The sequence below is a fragment of the Clinocottus analis genome, unplaced genomic scaffold (genome assembly GCF_023055335.1).
Source record: "Clinocottus analis isolate CAN_PGR_092001 unplaced genomic scaffold, fCliAna1.0.p SCAF_28, whole genome shotgun sequence".
Lineage (NCBI taxonomy): Eukaryota > Metazoa > Chordata > Actinopteri > Perciformes > Cottidae > Clinocottus > Clinocottus analis.
Window position 1 is genome coordinate 3,192,587 of NW_027176020.1, and position 14,599 is coordinate 3,207,185.

The 14,599-nt window shown below is 42.6% G+C and overlaps 1 protein-coding gene across 1 annotated transcript; it reads left to right on the forward strand.

Moving 5' to 3' along the window:
* Window positions 1–4,316: 4,316 nt before the first annotated feature.
* Window positions 4,317–14,583, forward strand: fsd1 (fibronectin type III and SPRY domain containing 1). Its single transcript, XM_068593121.1, has 13 exons — window positions 4,317–4,482; window positions 5,193–5,288; window positions 5,397–5,528; window positions 6,496–6,597; window positions 6,798–6,820; window positions 7,252–7,373; window positions 9,039–9,248; window positions 9,338–9,436; window positions 10,169–10,319; window positions 10,441–10,523; window positions 11,390–11,641; window positions 12,244–12,332; window positions 12,434–14,583. Exons 1-13 carry the CDS (start codon window positions 4,468–4,470, stop codon window positions 12,542–12,544), a joined length of 1,485 nt encoding a protein of 494 aa, XP_068449222.1. The 5' UTR covers window positions 4,317–4,467; the 3' UTR covers window positions 12,545–14,583.
* The last annotated feature ends 16 nt before the right edge of the window (window positions 14,584–14,599 follow it).

Here is a 14,599-nt window from a genome sequence, read left to right on the forward strand (position 1 = left end):
CCCCTGCTGTGGGCCGTCAGCGGTGGAAGATGGTGTGTAACAGATAATGTAGATAATATAGTAAAACGCAGTTGTAATAAAATACAATGTGTCTTCACTATAAAAGTAGTATTGCTGTCAAATAATGTACACTAATAAAGTCCTTTACATTATAGGAGCCTCACAACGGCTCTGAACATAGCTAACCTTGCTAGCGGTGCTAACCTCGCAATCGGTGCTAACGTAGCTAACGTAGCAAATGTAGCTAACCGCGCTAACGGTTATGGTGAAAGTGCTGACAGAGCTAACCGTGTTTACCGGCGGGGGGCAACCGGAGGTTTGGTGTTACGCTCCTGCCACGAAGGTGTTGGTCAGCGCGATGTAATCAGCTGTAAAAGCTGTGACTCCACCCTTTTTTTCAGCCAGTAGCTTAACAGTGGGGCGCGCTTACCTGTGCTAACGTGCGCTCACTTGTGCTAACGTGCGCTCACCTGTGCTAACGTGTACGCCCGGCTAGGTCAACAAAGCAAGGAGAGGTGTGGATAACAACACACAGAGGGAGAGAGTATCTTTCCCTTCGCGTTATATATTGAGTTAGAGACTAATTGTTTGTCATATTAATGTTCAGTATGTTCAATACAGCTCCTTTAAATGTTTGTATGCTGCTTATAGATATCAGGTGGCCATAGAGCAAAGTGTTACCAGCCTTGTCCGTTACAAGTGATACTTACTAAAGACTATTTCTGTTCCACTGCTGTTAGTTGTGCTTAATACTTGAATTTCTACTGTGACTTTGCAAAAGTACCATCCGCTGTTCTGTTCGGTTGCATTTTGTAAAGTGTACATCCGGCAAGCATCTTGTCTTTGGTGACCGGAGTCCTGCTTGGTTTTGTTCGACGCCGCGCTGCTGGAGGTCTTTGCAGAATTGTTAACAACTTCTTCGTGGAATTTGTTTGAGTCGTCGAAGTTTAATGAAAATGGGTTGAAGTACCACGATACCCGAAGTCTGTCATATGCAGGTGTCCTCAAGCAACAGAGGAGAGTCACAGGGGAGCCGAGAGGGACTTCCACTTTTCGTGTGTCATTCAGATCCACGAGAATCTGACCTGAGACCCCCAGGGCTGCAAGAGAGAGACAGATGTTCAAAGTAGACAGACAGACAGGCAGACAGACAGACAGACAGGCAGACAGACAGACAGACAGGCATGCAGGCAGACAGACAGACACGCAGGCAGACAGATAGGCATGCAGGCAGACAGACAGACAGGCAGACAGACAGACAGACAGGCAGACAGATAGGCATGCAGACAGGCAGACAGACAGACAGGCAGGCAGACAGACAGATATTTAAAACAGAGACAGCTAGACTTTTACTTCATAACATTTGCTAAATAACTTTACTCTCCAGGTTCAGATTAAGATTACAAAATATAAGTAAATAAATATTTTTTTCAAAAACTGCTTAGCAGTGTGATGTATTCCAATATACATTAATTCAAAATAGCCACCTGCATTATGACAGTGATGTACATATACATACATAAATAATCATATACAATCATATCAGTTAATAATATTATTATAAAATGGGCAATTCTGCAAAATGCGTACTTTTTCTTTTGAAACTTTTTTAAAATACTTTTGTACATTTGAGTCAAATCTTAAACGCTCGACTTGTACTTGTAACAAAGTGTCTTTTCACTGTTTACAACTACTTTTACTCAAGTAAAATCTTACATTCATGACTCTTACATGTAACAAAGTATCTTTACATTGTTGTATAACTACTTTTACAATACTTCTACCGCACCTCATAGCCTGTATCAAGAAACTACAAAACGATAAATGCGTGTAATTCCCCATAAGCTCCTGCACATGTTCATTATTCTATCAAACAGCATTATGTTATATCTTTCTGGTTGGTTATTCTCTGTTTTCACGAGTCTTACCTGTAAGTAACACAAGAATCAACCGTTTCAACCACATTTCCATCGTATTATGTGAGAGGGGGTCTTCCTCTCGCACTCATCCTGTCTCTGCTGCCTGTCTGCACATCTGACAGCTTTAGACACACACAAAACTACGTGTGAGTGGGAGGAGGTTGTTTTTTGTTTTTTTTACTCTGACAATAAGTTGCTCACTTGGTCGGGGCCTGACTCTAGTGGAGGTTGCATAAACAACAACTGAAGACAGTGCCGGCTTGAAAAAAGACAAGAGAGAATCCTGACCATGACAATATTGTTACATTTTGCTTTACATTAAAATGTATTGCTAAAAAAATCTACATCCTGCTGTTGGCACATTTCTACAGAAAGACAGTGAATCCCTCATTGAGATGAATGCACACGCTTGCTAAATGAAATATCAAAAAAAAAGAAAAAAAGCAAAGCATACAATGATGTTAAGTGGGGTTTGTGAAACTCTTGTGGGTTTTGGTGCGAGGGTGCTAAAAACGCATGTCGACGTGTCCCCACAGCGGTGTACAAGAAACGCAGCGCTTGGCTTCCTGTGACAAGACACAACTGGGTATGATGGGGGATATGAACTTTCTGATTAAATCTTCAACCACAGCCTACAAAATGAAATACAGTGCAGAGACAACAAAGATGAGAGATAATAACAGTAAAAGTCATTTTTCTCACACAATAGTTTCATGTGTTTTAAAATCTGCAATCTTAACTTGTCTTTGATCTCTTTTTTTATGTTTTTATGCATCTTGACTGTTGCGGTACTTATATTTGCTCTCCTGTGTTCATTGTTATGCTCTGAACACAATATTGATTTGAAAACCTATACTTGGCAACTCATTTACCTGGTTGTGATTTTTGAATCTGACCTTCAGTCAAAGGACGTAGCATTAAATATGAGTGTCTGTGTGTAGTCTGTTCCTCACAAGGGAGACAAAAGGTGTGCAGTGGGTGTATAGCTTCTGAAACCTCAACCATATAGACTTCAAGAGGCTGAAAGTAGGTCTCGTCTGTAATGCGAGAAGAGGAAAGATCTCAAATCATTTGTTTAGTGGGACAGTAGCTTTGAGCTAGATGGGCGCTGTGGTTGAAATGCATAACTCATTTGTATTTTCAATTCCCACCACAGTACAGTATTTGAAAAAAAAGGCCTATGGTGATGAGAATTATCCTTATATTGTAACTTTTTTTTGTGGAAACAATTACAGCTCTGTCTCAAAAGCAAAGATATTCTTTAATGTTTTATTTCATGTAAATGTAATGTAATAAAATAGCATTGTGATAAAATAAAACTTAATCAATAGTTAGTTCATTTTGTTGCTAAGAATTCAACGATTACAAAGGTTGCAAGTCAAAAATATGAATAATGTTTGTTCCACTATTGGATCCCGTCAATAAAGATCAGTCAATAAAAGATGTACTTTTCTTAATGTTCCCCAACAAGCTGATGATAAAAACAACACTCAGGATTAATTCATTCAGTTTGTGTTACGCACAACCAGGCAGATAAAGCACACCCTGCATTGTCAGACATTGTTTCTGTTTCTGCTGCCTGGATAAAAATGTAGAGATATCTGTGTAAAGATGCTTCTTTATTTAATGCCATGAAACAGTAGGAAATGGATTGTTCTTACTTGTTACATTATAACCAGTAACTATAATAAACATAATATTTCACATATGTTCCTAGAGGATCATTCCCATATTGACACTTAATATCAGGCTTTGTTTAGACTTGTTTTCCTTATTTATTCATTTTATTTCTTTTAAAACCCCTTTTTTTAAACATAAAAAACATGTTTAATTTAATCTGGAGTAAAGAGGTGAAAATGAAACACGTATGGTGTAGATTTTGGACTACTGCATTTTGTACATGTTGTACTAACCTGTCATTTTTTGTGTAGATTGTCAAAGTAATTGTAATTTTAGCCTTGATTTTATGCTGTAAAGCTCTTAGTCCCGCAGTGGGGGAATTGCAGGATTACAGCAGCAGACAGGCAAAGTGCACACAAAAGAATTTTTTTTTTTTTTTTAAAGGTAATATAAATAAACAGTAATAAAAAGAGTAAATAATCCACACTAGCAATGATTTATATATAGACATAATAAAATTGATTTGAAAATGTATTTATATTGCACCAGCTGAAGTGATTAACGTGATCAAAAGTATAAACCGTCTATATGTTTTTCAAAATAATGTAAAAAAAAAATTATAAGAAAAAAACACGTTTAAATTCCAAAATAAAATCCCCTCTTTACATCCTTTTTTTCCCCTCTTCTCCGACGGCACCTGAACGCAGCACCCGCGAAACATCAGTACCCAGAATCCTCTCCGGCCGCATGCGCGCCACGCACTCGCGGCCCCCCGAAGGCGTTGGTGGTTGGTGTCCGTCCGAAGATGCGTCGCGCTCCGGCAGCATCAGTACCAGCTCCGCGGCGCCACTGAACCGAGAAGACCCGGGCGACGGGGCGGCAGAACCGGCGGTGTTCGCGGCTCGAGCCGCTGCCTGGTGCTTCGGAGATGGGGGACCAGAAGGTGAGCCCGAGGAACAGGTGTCTCTGACGGCTTGGGAAGGGGGGACGAGAAGCCGTTTCAGGGCGTAGCGTACAAAGGAAGGAGGGGGGACGAGCTGCAGACATTTGCGGGGAGTTTGTGGATGCGGCTCGGACTCAGCGCCGGTTTATATTTGGGATTTATCTCGATTTATGCCATCGAGGAGTTTGCGATCGATGCATCGGCGTTATAGTCGCGGGGAAAGGGTGGAGGAGAGGTGGAGAGAGGGAGGGAGGGAGGGGGGGGGGGCCTTGGTGCAGCTCCTCTCGCATCAATACACATTTACACAGTCCTCCAGTATGAATGGGCTCGTTCACTGCGCCCGCTAGATGATGCATAATACATATGAGATGTGGACAGAGGGCGTTTGAAGTCGGCTGTTCAATGCAGGATGAGCTGCATTATTAGATTATGTTTATGCGCATCCTTCCGCCAGTGAAGTGTCCTTCCCTCCCGGTGCTCTGAGGTTATATAGTCCCTCTCTGATCCGATCTGAGGAACAGATGCTAGTCCACCTCCTCCTTCAGGATGCACTCAAAGTGGGTTTAGTGGGTTTAGAGGAGAAACCTGCAGCACTCTGCAGGCTTTGAGGCTACTGAATGAACCACATTCTGTTTTTTTTTTTCAATTATTATTATTCAGGAATAGCTAAACGTTGCATATTCATTACTGTACTTGTGTATTTTCTTTAGGAGTCTCTGCGTAAGATCACGCACACGCTGGCCATGAAGAACGAGGAGATTTCAAACTTCGTCTGCACGGTCAAACAGAGCCTCAGCAACTTAGAGGTACCAACAACAAACACACACACACAAAACTACACTCATCCGGATACAGAACAAGGTTTACTTCCTGTGTTGTTCCTTTTTCTTTCCCTTTCTTTTTCGTCGCTCCAGGCGAACTCCAACAGAGTCCAGGAGGACCTGGAGGCCGAGTTCGCCTCCCTGCACTCGGCCCTGGACGAGATGAAGGAGAGCATGGTGACGCGCATCAAGCAGGAGAAAGCCAGCCGCGTGTACGAGCTGCAGGTAGCCGCTGTTGTCTTTTATTATTATTGTGTAATTGCTTGTTGTTGGCATTTAACAGCAAGACGTTGTTGCTCGTCATTTGTTGCTCGTCATTTGTTGCCTAATCTTGACCCTCAAATGAATGAACACCTGATATTTTACCTTTAAATATTATATTTAAAGGTAAAAATACAAAATCCAGAGATGATGATAAGAGTTTTTTTTACAGTTCGATCATCTGTAGATAAGTTGAAGACTTTATTGATTATGATAGGAAACAATGTTTGTCTGAAGTCTTAAAATCTGGTTCTATTATTCCGTTACATTTTTTTAAATCGCTACTTTTATCGATTGTCAAAATTCCGGATTTAAAAAAATAGTAAAAACGCTAACATTGTGTTTTTCAGATGTTTTCCACTTGCTTTTTTTTCAAAATGTTCTACCTGTGCGTTTCATTGATATTAATAACCCTGTTATAGTTTCATCGATACTGAATAAATTCTCCTTGTAGTCATTTTTCTTTGGACTTATTAGACTACTGTTTTCTGAAAGTGGATTCATATTGCAACAGTAGCTCCACGTGGCCAAAGATTAGATACAATATGATAAGAAAACTCACTTTTTCTGCAAAAATGTCTGCAAAATGTTGTGCTTTGGCGAACGCAAAGAACACTTAAAATGTATTTTGTTAGCACAAATGGCTTATTATCAACTTGAAGTCGCTCCCTTTTTATTTCCCAGCTCGCATGCTATGAAAAACATGACGTTATTAATTCAGAAATACCACCGTCTGCATAACCCTCAGAGCTCTAAAAGCTCCGTCAACCCTCGGGACCGAGCCGTGACTCTCCGGTGACGCCGCTAGCGGCCCCGTCGCTTCTGCGGCGAGCACACTGGTCCCATTATGTACCGAAAGACGAAGCAAATGAAACACAAAAAAACCCGAACCGACGATGTTTTTCTTTTTGTTTATGTTTTCTTCCTTCAGAGTCAGCTGAGCGCCGGCTCCAAAGCCCTGGAGAGCTCGGAGGAGCTGCTGGAGCTGGCCAACCAGACGCTGTGCTCCTCTGAGACGGACGGTTTCAGTCAGGTAGCTGACTCACACTGTGACACCCAGCATCCATGTTGATATACATCATCTTTAATTTGTCCTTCCAGTGGTGTCGTACGAGCAGTTATTGAGCTACAACTCAGATTTCTCTTCGCTCCGTATCTCTCTCTTCCTTCCCTCCCCCCTCTCTCTCTCTCTCTCTCTCTCTCTCTCTGTATCTCTCTGCTTCTCCTCTCCAGGCAGCCAAAGACATTAAGGATAGGTATGGTACTCGGCCCTCCATTGCTTCTCCCTCTCCCCCCTCATAGCCTCCTGTGACCGCTCAGCCGTCTCAATAATGTAGCGTGCATGCATTCAAAAAGCCACCGCACCCATTTTGGTAGACAATACGCACTATGGAGAGCCTTTTGTCTGTGTGTTTCCCTCTGTCTTCTCTAGTCTGTACCATCCTGTGTCAGTCCTCCTCTTCCTCCTCCTCCTCCTCCTCTTCCTCAAAGCGCCGCTCTTAAACCTCCATTAGCTCCATGACTTTTCTGTGGTTAGACCCTGACGTCGAGTTAGCGGGCCTTTCAGAGTCACCTGTCTTTTTTTTTGTGCCTTTGATGTTGAATAATGAACAACGCTTGTTTTCCACTCCGTGTGTGTGTGTGTGTGTGTGTGTGTGTGTTTGTGTGTGTCTCTCATTGTCCGCAGCGTGACAATGGCTCCGGCCTTTCGCCTCTCCCTGAAGGCGAAAGCCAGCGACAACATGAGTCACTTGATGGTGGACTTCAGCCAGGAGAGGGAGGTGTTGCAGGGCCTCAAGTTTCTCCCAGGTCTGCGACACTTTTATTGCAAACGAACACCGTCATGACACCGGTGATGTAATCTAACTGAGTACACACACACAGACACACACCAGTACTTTACTTGAGTTCCACGCTGCTTTATGTGTCTGCTGCACTGCATTTCAGAAGGAGTTATGTCACTTTTTGCTCCAATACATTTATTTAACAGCTGCAGTTACTGGTTACTTTACTAATTAATACATTCAAAAAACATTATCAATTATCTAAATTTCCAAAAACATGTGAAAAGGTCCCCTATTGTAGTAAAAATATACAGCTTGTTTGCATTGGAAATATTTTTTTTTCAAGTATTTTTTGAGAATCAAGTCCTGATTTTCATGAATCTAGTTCAATGCGCATCATACTTTCATGTTTCAAGACACAATCTGTTCTTTGGACGAGTTAATTTGAATGAAAAAACAACTCTTCTTACTGTAGTAACAGATTTATTCACTTGTTTTCATAATATAAGTAGGAAAGATCAGTTTTTTTAGGACCCAATCAAAGCCAGAATTGTATTTATATGGTTACGGATTTAACTAAAGCAGCCTTCGGGTTAGCTACAGAGTATGAACACAAACTGTATTTGTCTTTCAACCTTGATATAAAATACATTTTCAATTAATAATACGTGTCACCGTTTTGGCGAATTGTTCCGTCGTTCATCAGCTGTTTCTTTTGGTGTCTCATTGGATTGAAAAAGCTCCAGTTGTCATTACTTTATGCTGGAGTCGCGTGACATTATGTAAGGCCGCTCACAGCGATGAAACCACAGAGAAGTTATGGGCCGACTCTGCAGCTGCGTGCGGCTCTTTAACCTCTTTTCATCGCAGCGCTGTCGTTTTAATTTCCCACGAGTCGTCCTCAGTTAGCGGTTAGCTGGTGACGGTAGCTGAACATTTAGCAGCTAAAGAGACGGATATTCTACTGAATAATAGACTAAAAATGTATCGCGTGGACAAAAACATTTCTCCAAATTATTGAATAATGTTGCTAACGTGTCTGATTGACGCTGACATTTTACATATGTGTACCAACTTGTTAGCTGCAGTGTTAAAGTAAGCTACTTTAAGCTACATTAAGTTGGGCCGGTAGGTGAAATTCATGCTGCTTTGGTCAACATTTGAAAATATTGTAAAAACAAAATCACCAAAGTAGCTGTTTTTATGCTCAAAGACACGCATATATACCTCGTTATTGGACTATTTAATTTGATTGTTGTATTTTTATTGTCGTTAAGTAGAACGGAGGAGCTACTTTAACATAAAAATGGTAATTTTGTGTCGTTTTGACTGTGTGGGTTTCAATAGCTTATTTGTTTATGGTTATGTGACGTAGACATGAAGATTTGTGTGCTAATGTTGTGTTTTTTTTTATGGTTTTACACCGGTTTGTGACCAGGTTATGATCTGGGCTGTTTTTTTATTAAGGTGGACGTGTTTTAAGTTGTGTTTGAGCTGGAAAACTGTCAAATTTGATCTGGGAACGTTGGTTGTGTAGCTGTCAGCTTGTTTTCAGGGCAATTCTGCCCCCAAGTGGTAAAAATCAATGAATGCAGGTGTGACATTGTTCCCGTTTGACGGCTCAAATGTCACTCGTGAGCTGTTTTTGAGGACATTCATTCTAACAGGACAAACCGTGTCTTCTCTCCAGTTCCCGCCACTCCTGAGATCCAGGTGTCCGAGTGCCAGGTGTGCGACAACACGGTGACGGTGGTCTGGACCTTACCGGAGCCCGACAGCAAGATCGACCACTACATCGTGGAGCACCGCCGCACCAACCACGAGGGCCCGCCGCGCATCAGGGAGGATTACCCCTGGATGGTGCTGGAGGGGATCCGGGAGATGGAGTACACACTCACCGGTAGGACGGGGTGCTGTGTGTGTGTGTGTGTGTGTGTGTGTGTGTTGTCTGGACTGGACTCATAACAGGATGCTTTTCACTCTCTTTAGGTCTCCGCTTTGACACCCGGTACATCACGTTCAGGGTGAAAGCGTGTAACAAAGCCGTGGCGGGAGAGTTCTCTGAGCCGGTCACGCTAGAAACACACGGTGAGGAAACACACAAAGTGTGTTTTATTGTTTTGTTTATTTATGTTGAACTGCAGGAGAAGAAGACGATACATTAATAGAACGAGAGGAATTACCTGATTACCAACATTTAGTCAGGACGATGGTGATTTGTGTGTGTGTGTGTGTGTGTGTGTGTGAGAGTGTGAGTGTTAGTGAGAGAGAGAGAGTAAGAGAGTGTGTGTGTGCATGTGTGTGCATGTGTGTGGGTGTGCGTGTGTGTGTGCGTGCATGCATGTGTTTGTGTGTGTGTGCGCGCGCGTGCATGTGTGCATGCATGCGTGTGTGTGTGTGTGCGTGCATGTGTGTGTGTGTGTGTGTGTGTGCGTGCATGCGTTTGTGTGCCTGAGCTACGGGAACCAATAGAAAAGGAAATAAGTAAATGAACAAATTGAATAAATGATATTATACAACACCATATATAATTATATCAATAATCATGTCTACTTATTATATACCACTAATAACACCTCCCTATAACAATAACATCATTAATAACAGCAATAAGCATGAGTCATAGGGCGCGCACCCCGTTCACTGCCAGCGAACCAGAACAGGTTTTTATGAAGAGGTGGTTGAGTTTATTAATGTCGTTGTTGTTCTTTTTACTAATTGGTTCACTTTTAGGGAGCTTAACTTTTCCATCTGCGGAGTCTTTGTAGATCGAGACGTGAACATTGGACTCTGACTCATTTTTTTCCATTTTGTCCGCAGCCTTCACCTTCAAGCTGGACGCCGCGTCCTGCCACCAGAACCTGAAGGTGGAGGACTTGAGCGTGGAGTGGGACAGCACCGGCGGGGGAAAGATTCTGGACATCCGCAAGGAAAAGACGCGAACCAACTCCCCGATGCACTCCCCGGCCAGGTGAGGCGTCCGGAGAGAAAAAACAACTCGCGCGGCCGCGTGGTCGTTGTGCGCTTCCCGTCGTTAAGAACACACAAACACGGATCCTTGAGTGTGTGTTGTGTACCGTCCGTCTCCTCAGGTCGGCCCTGATGTCGCCCAAGAGAGTGCCGAGCGCCCGGCCCGGCAGAGACAGATTCACAGCAGAGTCCTACACCGTGCTGGGTGAGAGTGTGAACACTGTACACAACACAACACGCATGCACAACATCTCAAAGAGGTTGAAGCACACCAGACTAGCGACCCACGTAGCCTCGTTAGCTCGGCTGTCAGGGCTTCCTAGCCGCTTGTTACACTAGCCTAGTTAGCTCGCTTCCAGGACGCTTGTCACGCTCCTGAAAAGGTAGGAAGAAAAATAAAATGCTCCTTCATAATATTTAACCACATTTAAAGGGACAGCGTGGAGGATTTAGTGGCATCTAGTGGTGAGGTTGAGCTCACGCTACCCTTTTTTTAAGCGTGTCGGAGAACTTCAGTGGCCTTTAGGTAACATGGAAAACCGCAAAAGCCTCCCTCTCAAGAGCTTGTGTTTGGTTTGTCCGCTCTGGGCTACTGTAGAAACTCTGTAGACAACGAAAAGGCTCATTCTCACACGAAAAACTAAACGGTCGTCAGTTTCAGGTGATTATACACAAATTAAATCATAGTTATGACTATAATATTTCCTTCTGTGCCACTAAATCCCCGCTACTCTGCACACTAGCCCTTTTTAAATTAGACTCTACCTCTTTGCACACATTTTGTGCCATTATTTAGACGCTCCTTATTTCTTCTTAAAGTCAAGTCATGAATTTAATTGGATGGTTTGACGGACGTACAAATAAAACATGACGCTGCGTTAAAGGCGGGGCCTCGTTACTTCTTATAAAAGACGTTAAATGGCGGCGTGATCGTTCTTAAAGATCTTAAAGATGAATCTACGGAGGAGGAGAGGGAATTCCTCTCCCTGTGTCTGAGAGTGTTGAAATGATCCGGGCTCTTGCGTGTGTGTGTGTGTGTGTGTGTGTGTGTGTGTGTGTGTGTCGTGACAGCCGACACGATGATCGACGCCGGCCAGCAGTACTGGGAGGTGCGGTTCGACAAGGAGAGCAAGGCCTTCGCCGTGGGCGTGGCCCTGCGGAGCCTCGGGCGGTTCGACCAGCTGGGGAAGAGCAGCGCCTCCTGGTGCATCCACCTCAACAACTGGCTGCAGCAGAGCCTCACGGCGAAGCACAACAACAAGGCCCGAGCGCTGGACTGCGCCATCCCGAGCAGCATCGGGGTCTACGTCCACTACGACGAAGGTAACCACACAAAAAACATCCCAAAACCCGCTAAATGATCCCTTTGTGGATCGACATTTATGTCAAAGACATGACACGAAACATGTTGCAAATGATCCGCTTCTTTTTTGTGGTCCTTATTCTATTTTTTTTTTAAATTATTGGGTTTGTGAGTCCATATAAAATAGCACCTTTTCATGTTTTATTTAGTGCTGAAGTCAGAAGTTAATCAACAAAGTGATTTGTTGTTTCATTGAGGACAAATGTCAAACAATCTGTGGTTTCATCTTCTAAGATTTTATTCATTCATCCAGTTTTTATTTCAACAGGTAAGTCTCTTTGAGTTCAGACACTTCTTTTGAATGGAAGACAAGATGGCAGCACAAAAACATAGCAGACAAAAACAGTGTCACATTAGTCCACTGACAAAAAGATCAGTAAAAACAGATTAACTGCTGCTTTTCTGTGTTTTTATACCATTTTAAAATGAAACATCTTTGCCTTTTTGGAGTGTTTCACTCTGAAAAATTGATCTTTTTTTAAATTTATGTTGAAAAAAAACAGTGAAAACATGTAGCCCTTCTTTTTATTTTTACAAATATGTACGTCTTCATCCTCCGCAGGTACCCTATCCTTCTACAACCCCAAAACTAAACAGCTGATGCACACCTTCAAAACCAAGTTCCAGCAGCCAGTCATACCGGCTTTCATGGTGAGAGAAGAAGTTCCTTATGTAAAGGAATGTTTGATCCGTTTGACCTCCTTGTGTGTTTTAGCTGCCTGTTGACGCGCCGCCTCTTCCGCCTCCTGCAGGTGTGGAACGGTAGTTTCTCCGTCGTGACGGGCCTGCAGGTTCCCAGCGCCGTGCAGAGCGGCCAGAGGAAGAACAGCGGCACCAGCAGCTCCAACGCCAGCCTCACCTAGCGCCGGACGGCCGGACGGCCGGACGCCGCCGACCGCTCCCGCCTCTGCTCCGGCTGCCACGTCATAGCCGCATCATATCACAGAGTGACATCGCCGGAGGTCGATGGTTCCGCCTGTTCCCGTCTCCGTGTTGCGTCAACGGGTTACTTTTCTTCTGGGAAACGAGTGAGTCATCGGTGACAGATGACAGATGTTTGGCTGGCTGTCGGAGACACTTTAGCTGTTAGTCTTACTAGTTTTTTCCTCTCATGTCATTTAAGCACCGCTCCACTGCTGCTAGAGCAAAGACTTAGCGCTGGCCGCTGCCCTTCCTTCCTCGCTTCCTTCCTTCCTTCCTTCCTTCCTTCCTTGCCATCACCAAAACTGTCAGTCGTACCGTCGACAGCTGCAGGCTCGGCGTCCTGCCTGCTCTCTCCCTGTGCCTTCCTCCTCATCTCCAAACTGAGCACCACCGTGCTGCTTCTCTCACTGCAAAGCAGCGTGGTGACACTTCCATGTCTATAATGCATCATAAACACACTTATAACGCGTTATTATCTGCTTATCGCACTCCATATATATAGTTGTAAACACTCATAAGTATTCATAAGTATTTATTACAATAATCAAAACACATAAAGCATTTTATAATAACTTATAAGGTCAATTATCATAATACTTCATGCATTTCAAGGTTAAGTGTGTATTAGATGTATATTCCCCTAAATGTATTACATTATAATATTTTCATAATTCATTACAATCACATAATAGAACCTTATAATGTGACTTTTAATTTACTCTAAGTGTTTATTGTTTGCTTTAAGAAAAGTGAAAAGAAATATTGAATACATTCAAGAATACACAAAACATAACATACATTTTACTGCTATAATTATCTATTTATAAGGGTACATTACATAGTAATACATTATAATCTTTTATAATGCGTTATTAACACTGTTATAATTAGAATAATTCTAATAATAAAGGTTTGTGTGTTGATTTTTTTTCACTTAAAGCAAACAATGACCACTTAGAGTTCATTATAATGACATAATGTAATATAACTATTCTAATCCATTATAAAAATACTTATGTATTAAAACACTATTTATTGAAATGATGCAAATATAACATTTTACGATACTTGACCCTTTATAAGTCACGATAAAATGCTTTAAAATGTGTTATAAATCATTAATAATGTTAATGAATGCTTACAGAGACATTACAGCTTTATAAGTGTGTTGTTCAAAATGCATTGCAGACTTGTGTGTTCACAAATCGCCCTCCTGTATTAATTAAAAAGGTGTCGTCCGTGTCATTAAAACGTAGCTTAGTGGTAATTATCACCCGCTGAGTCCGCCGCGACCAATCAGCCGGCCTATTTAACCCAAATAACACTCTGCTCCTCGTCGATGCTACTGAATATAGAATGTAGTTCATTACATCAGGATATTTTTAAACACACATTAGCGGGGCGTTGTGTGTCATTTCTTGCCGCGGCATGCAGACCCGGAGGCGTTTCACTTTCTGTAGTCGGGTCTGAGGTTTATAAGACGTTAGCAGGGAGCTTTTATCCGCTTTTACGTAGAGGAGTCGTCCGATTATAACTGTACTGTATTCATTTTATTCACCCGACTGCACCCCAAATGCCTGTTGTGTGTAGTGTGTGTGTCTCTATACCCGATAACACTCCTTTATTTGCTGAAGAGGAATCCCATTACGAGTCTATAGTCCAAATACGGCAACTCGCTAGCAAGTATCCTCAGCTAACACCTTGTATTATGAGAGTTAGCCGGGTTTAGGCTCCACCCGGGTGGGAAAGCTGACGTCATGAAGTCCTGAAGTGTGTAACATCGTTGCTCCTTGTGTTCGCATCTCCTGAATAACTGCAGCCTGCTGACTTTATGTTCACACGCCGACAACAGCGTCACAGTTTTATTGTAAATAGATTTTTTTTCCACTATGATGCATTGAGGTGATAAAAGGAGCGAGAGCACTTTGTTCTTGGATTTCTGCTTCCACGAGTAATAAAAACAAAAAAAAGCAAGAAACACATTTGGACTGTTT

What these genes read in the sequence shown, in the direction of transcription:
- fsd1 (XM_068593121.1), top strand. An exon ending in AGACGGACGGTTTCAGTCAG is followed by an intron (nt 6,598 to 6,797) that starts GTAGCTGACTCA and finishes TCTCCTCTCCAG; the next exon opens with GCAGCCAAAGACATTAAGGA. An exon ending in CTACGTCCACTACGACGAAG is followed by an intron (nt 11,642 to 12,243) that starts GTAACCACACAA and finishes CATCCTCCGCAG; the next exon opens with GTACCCTATCCTTCTACAAC.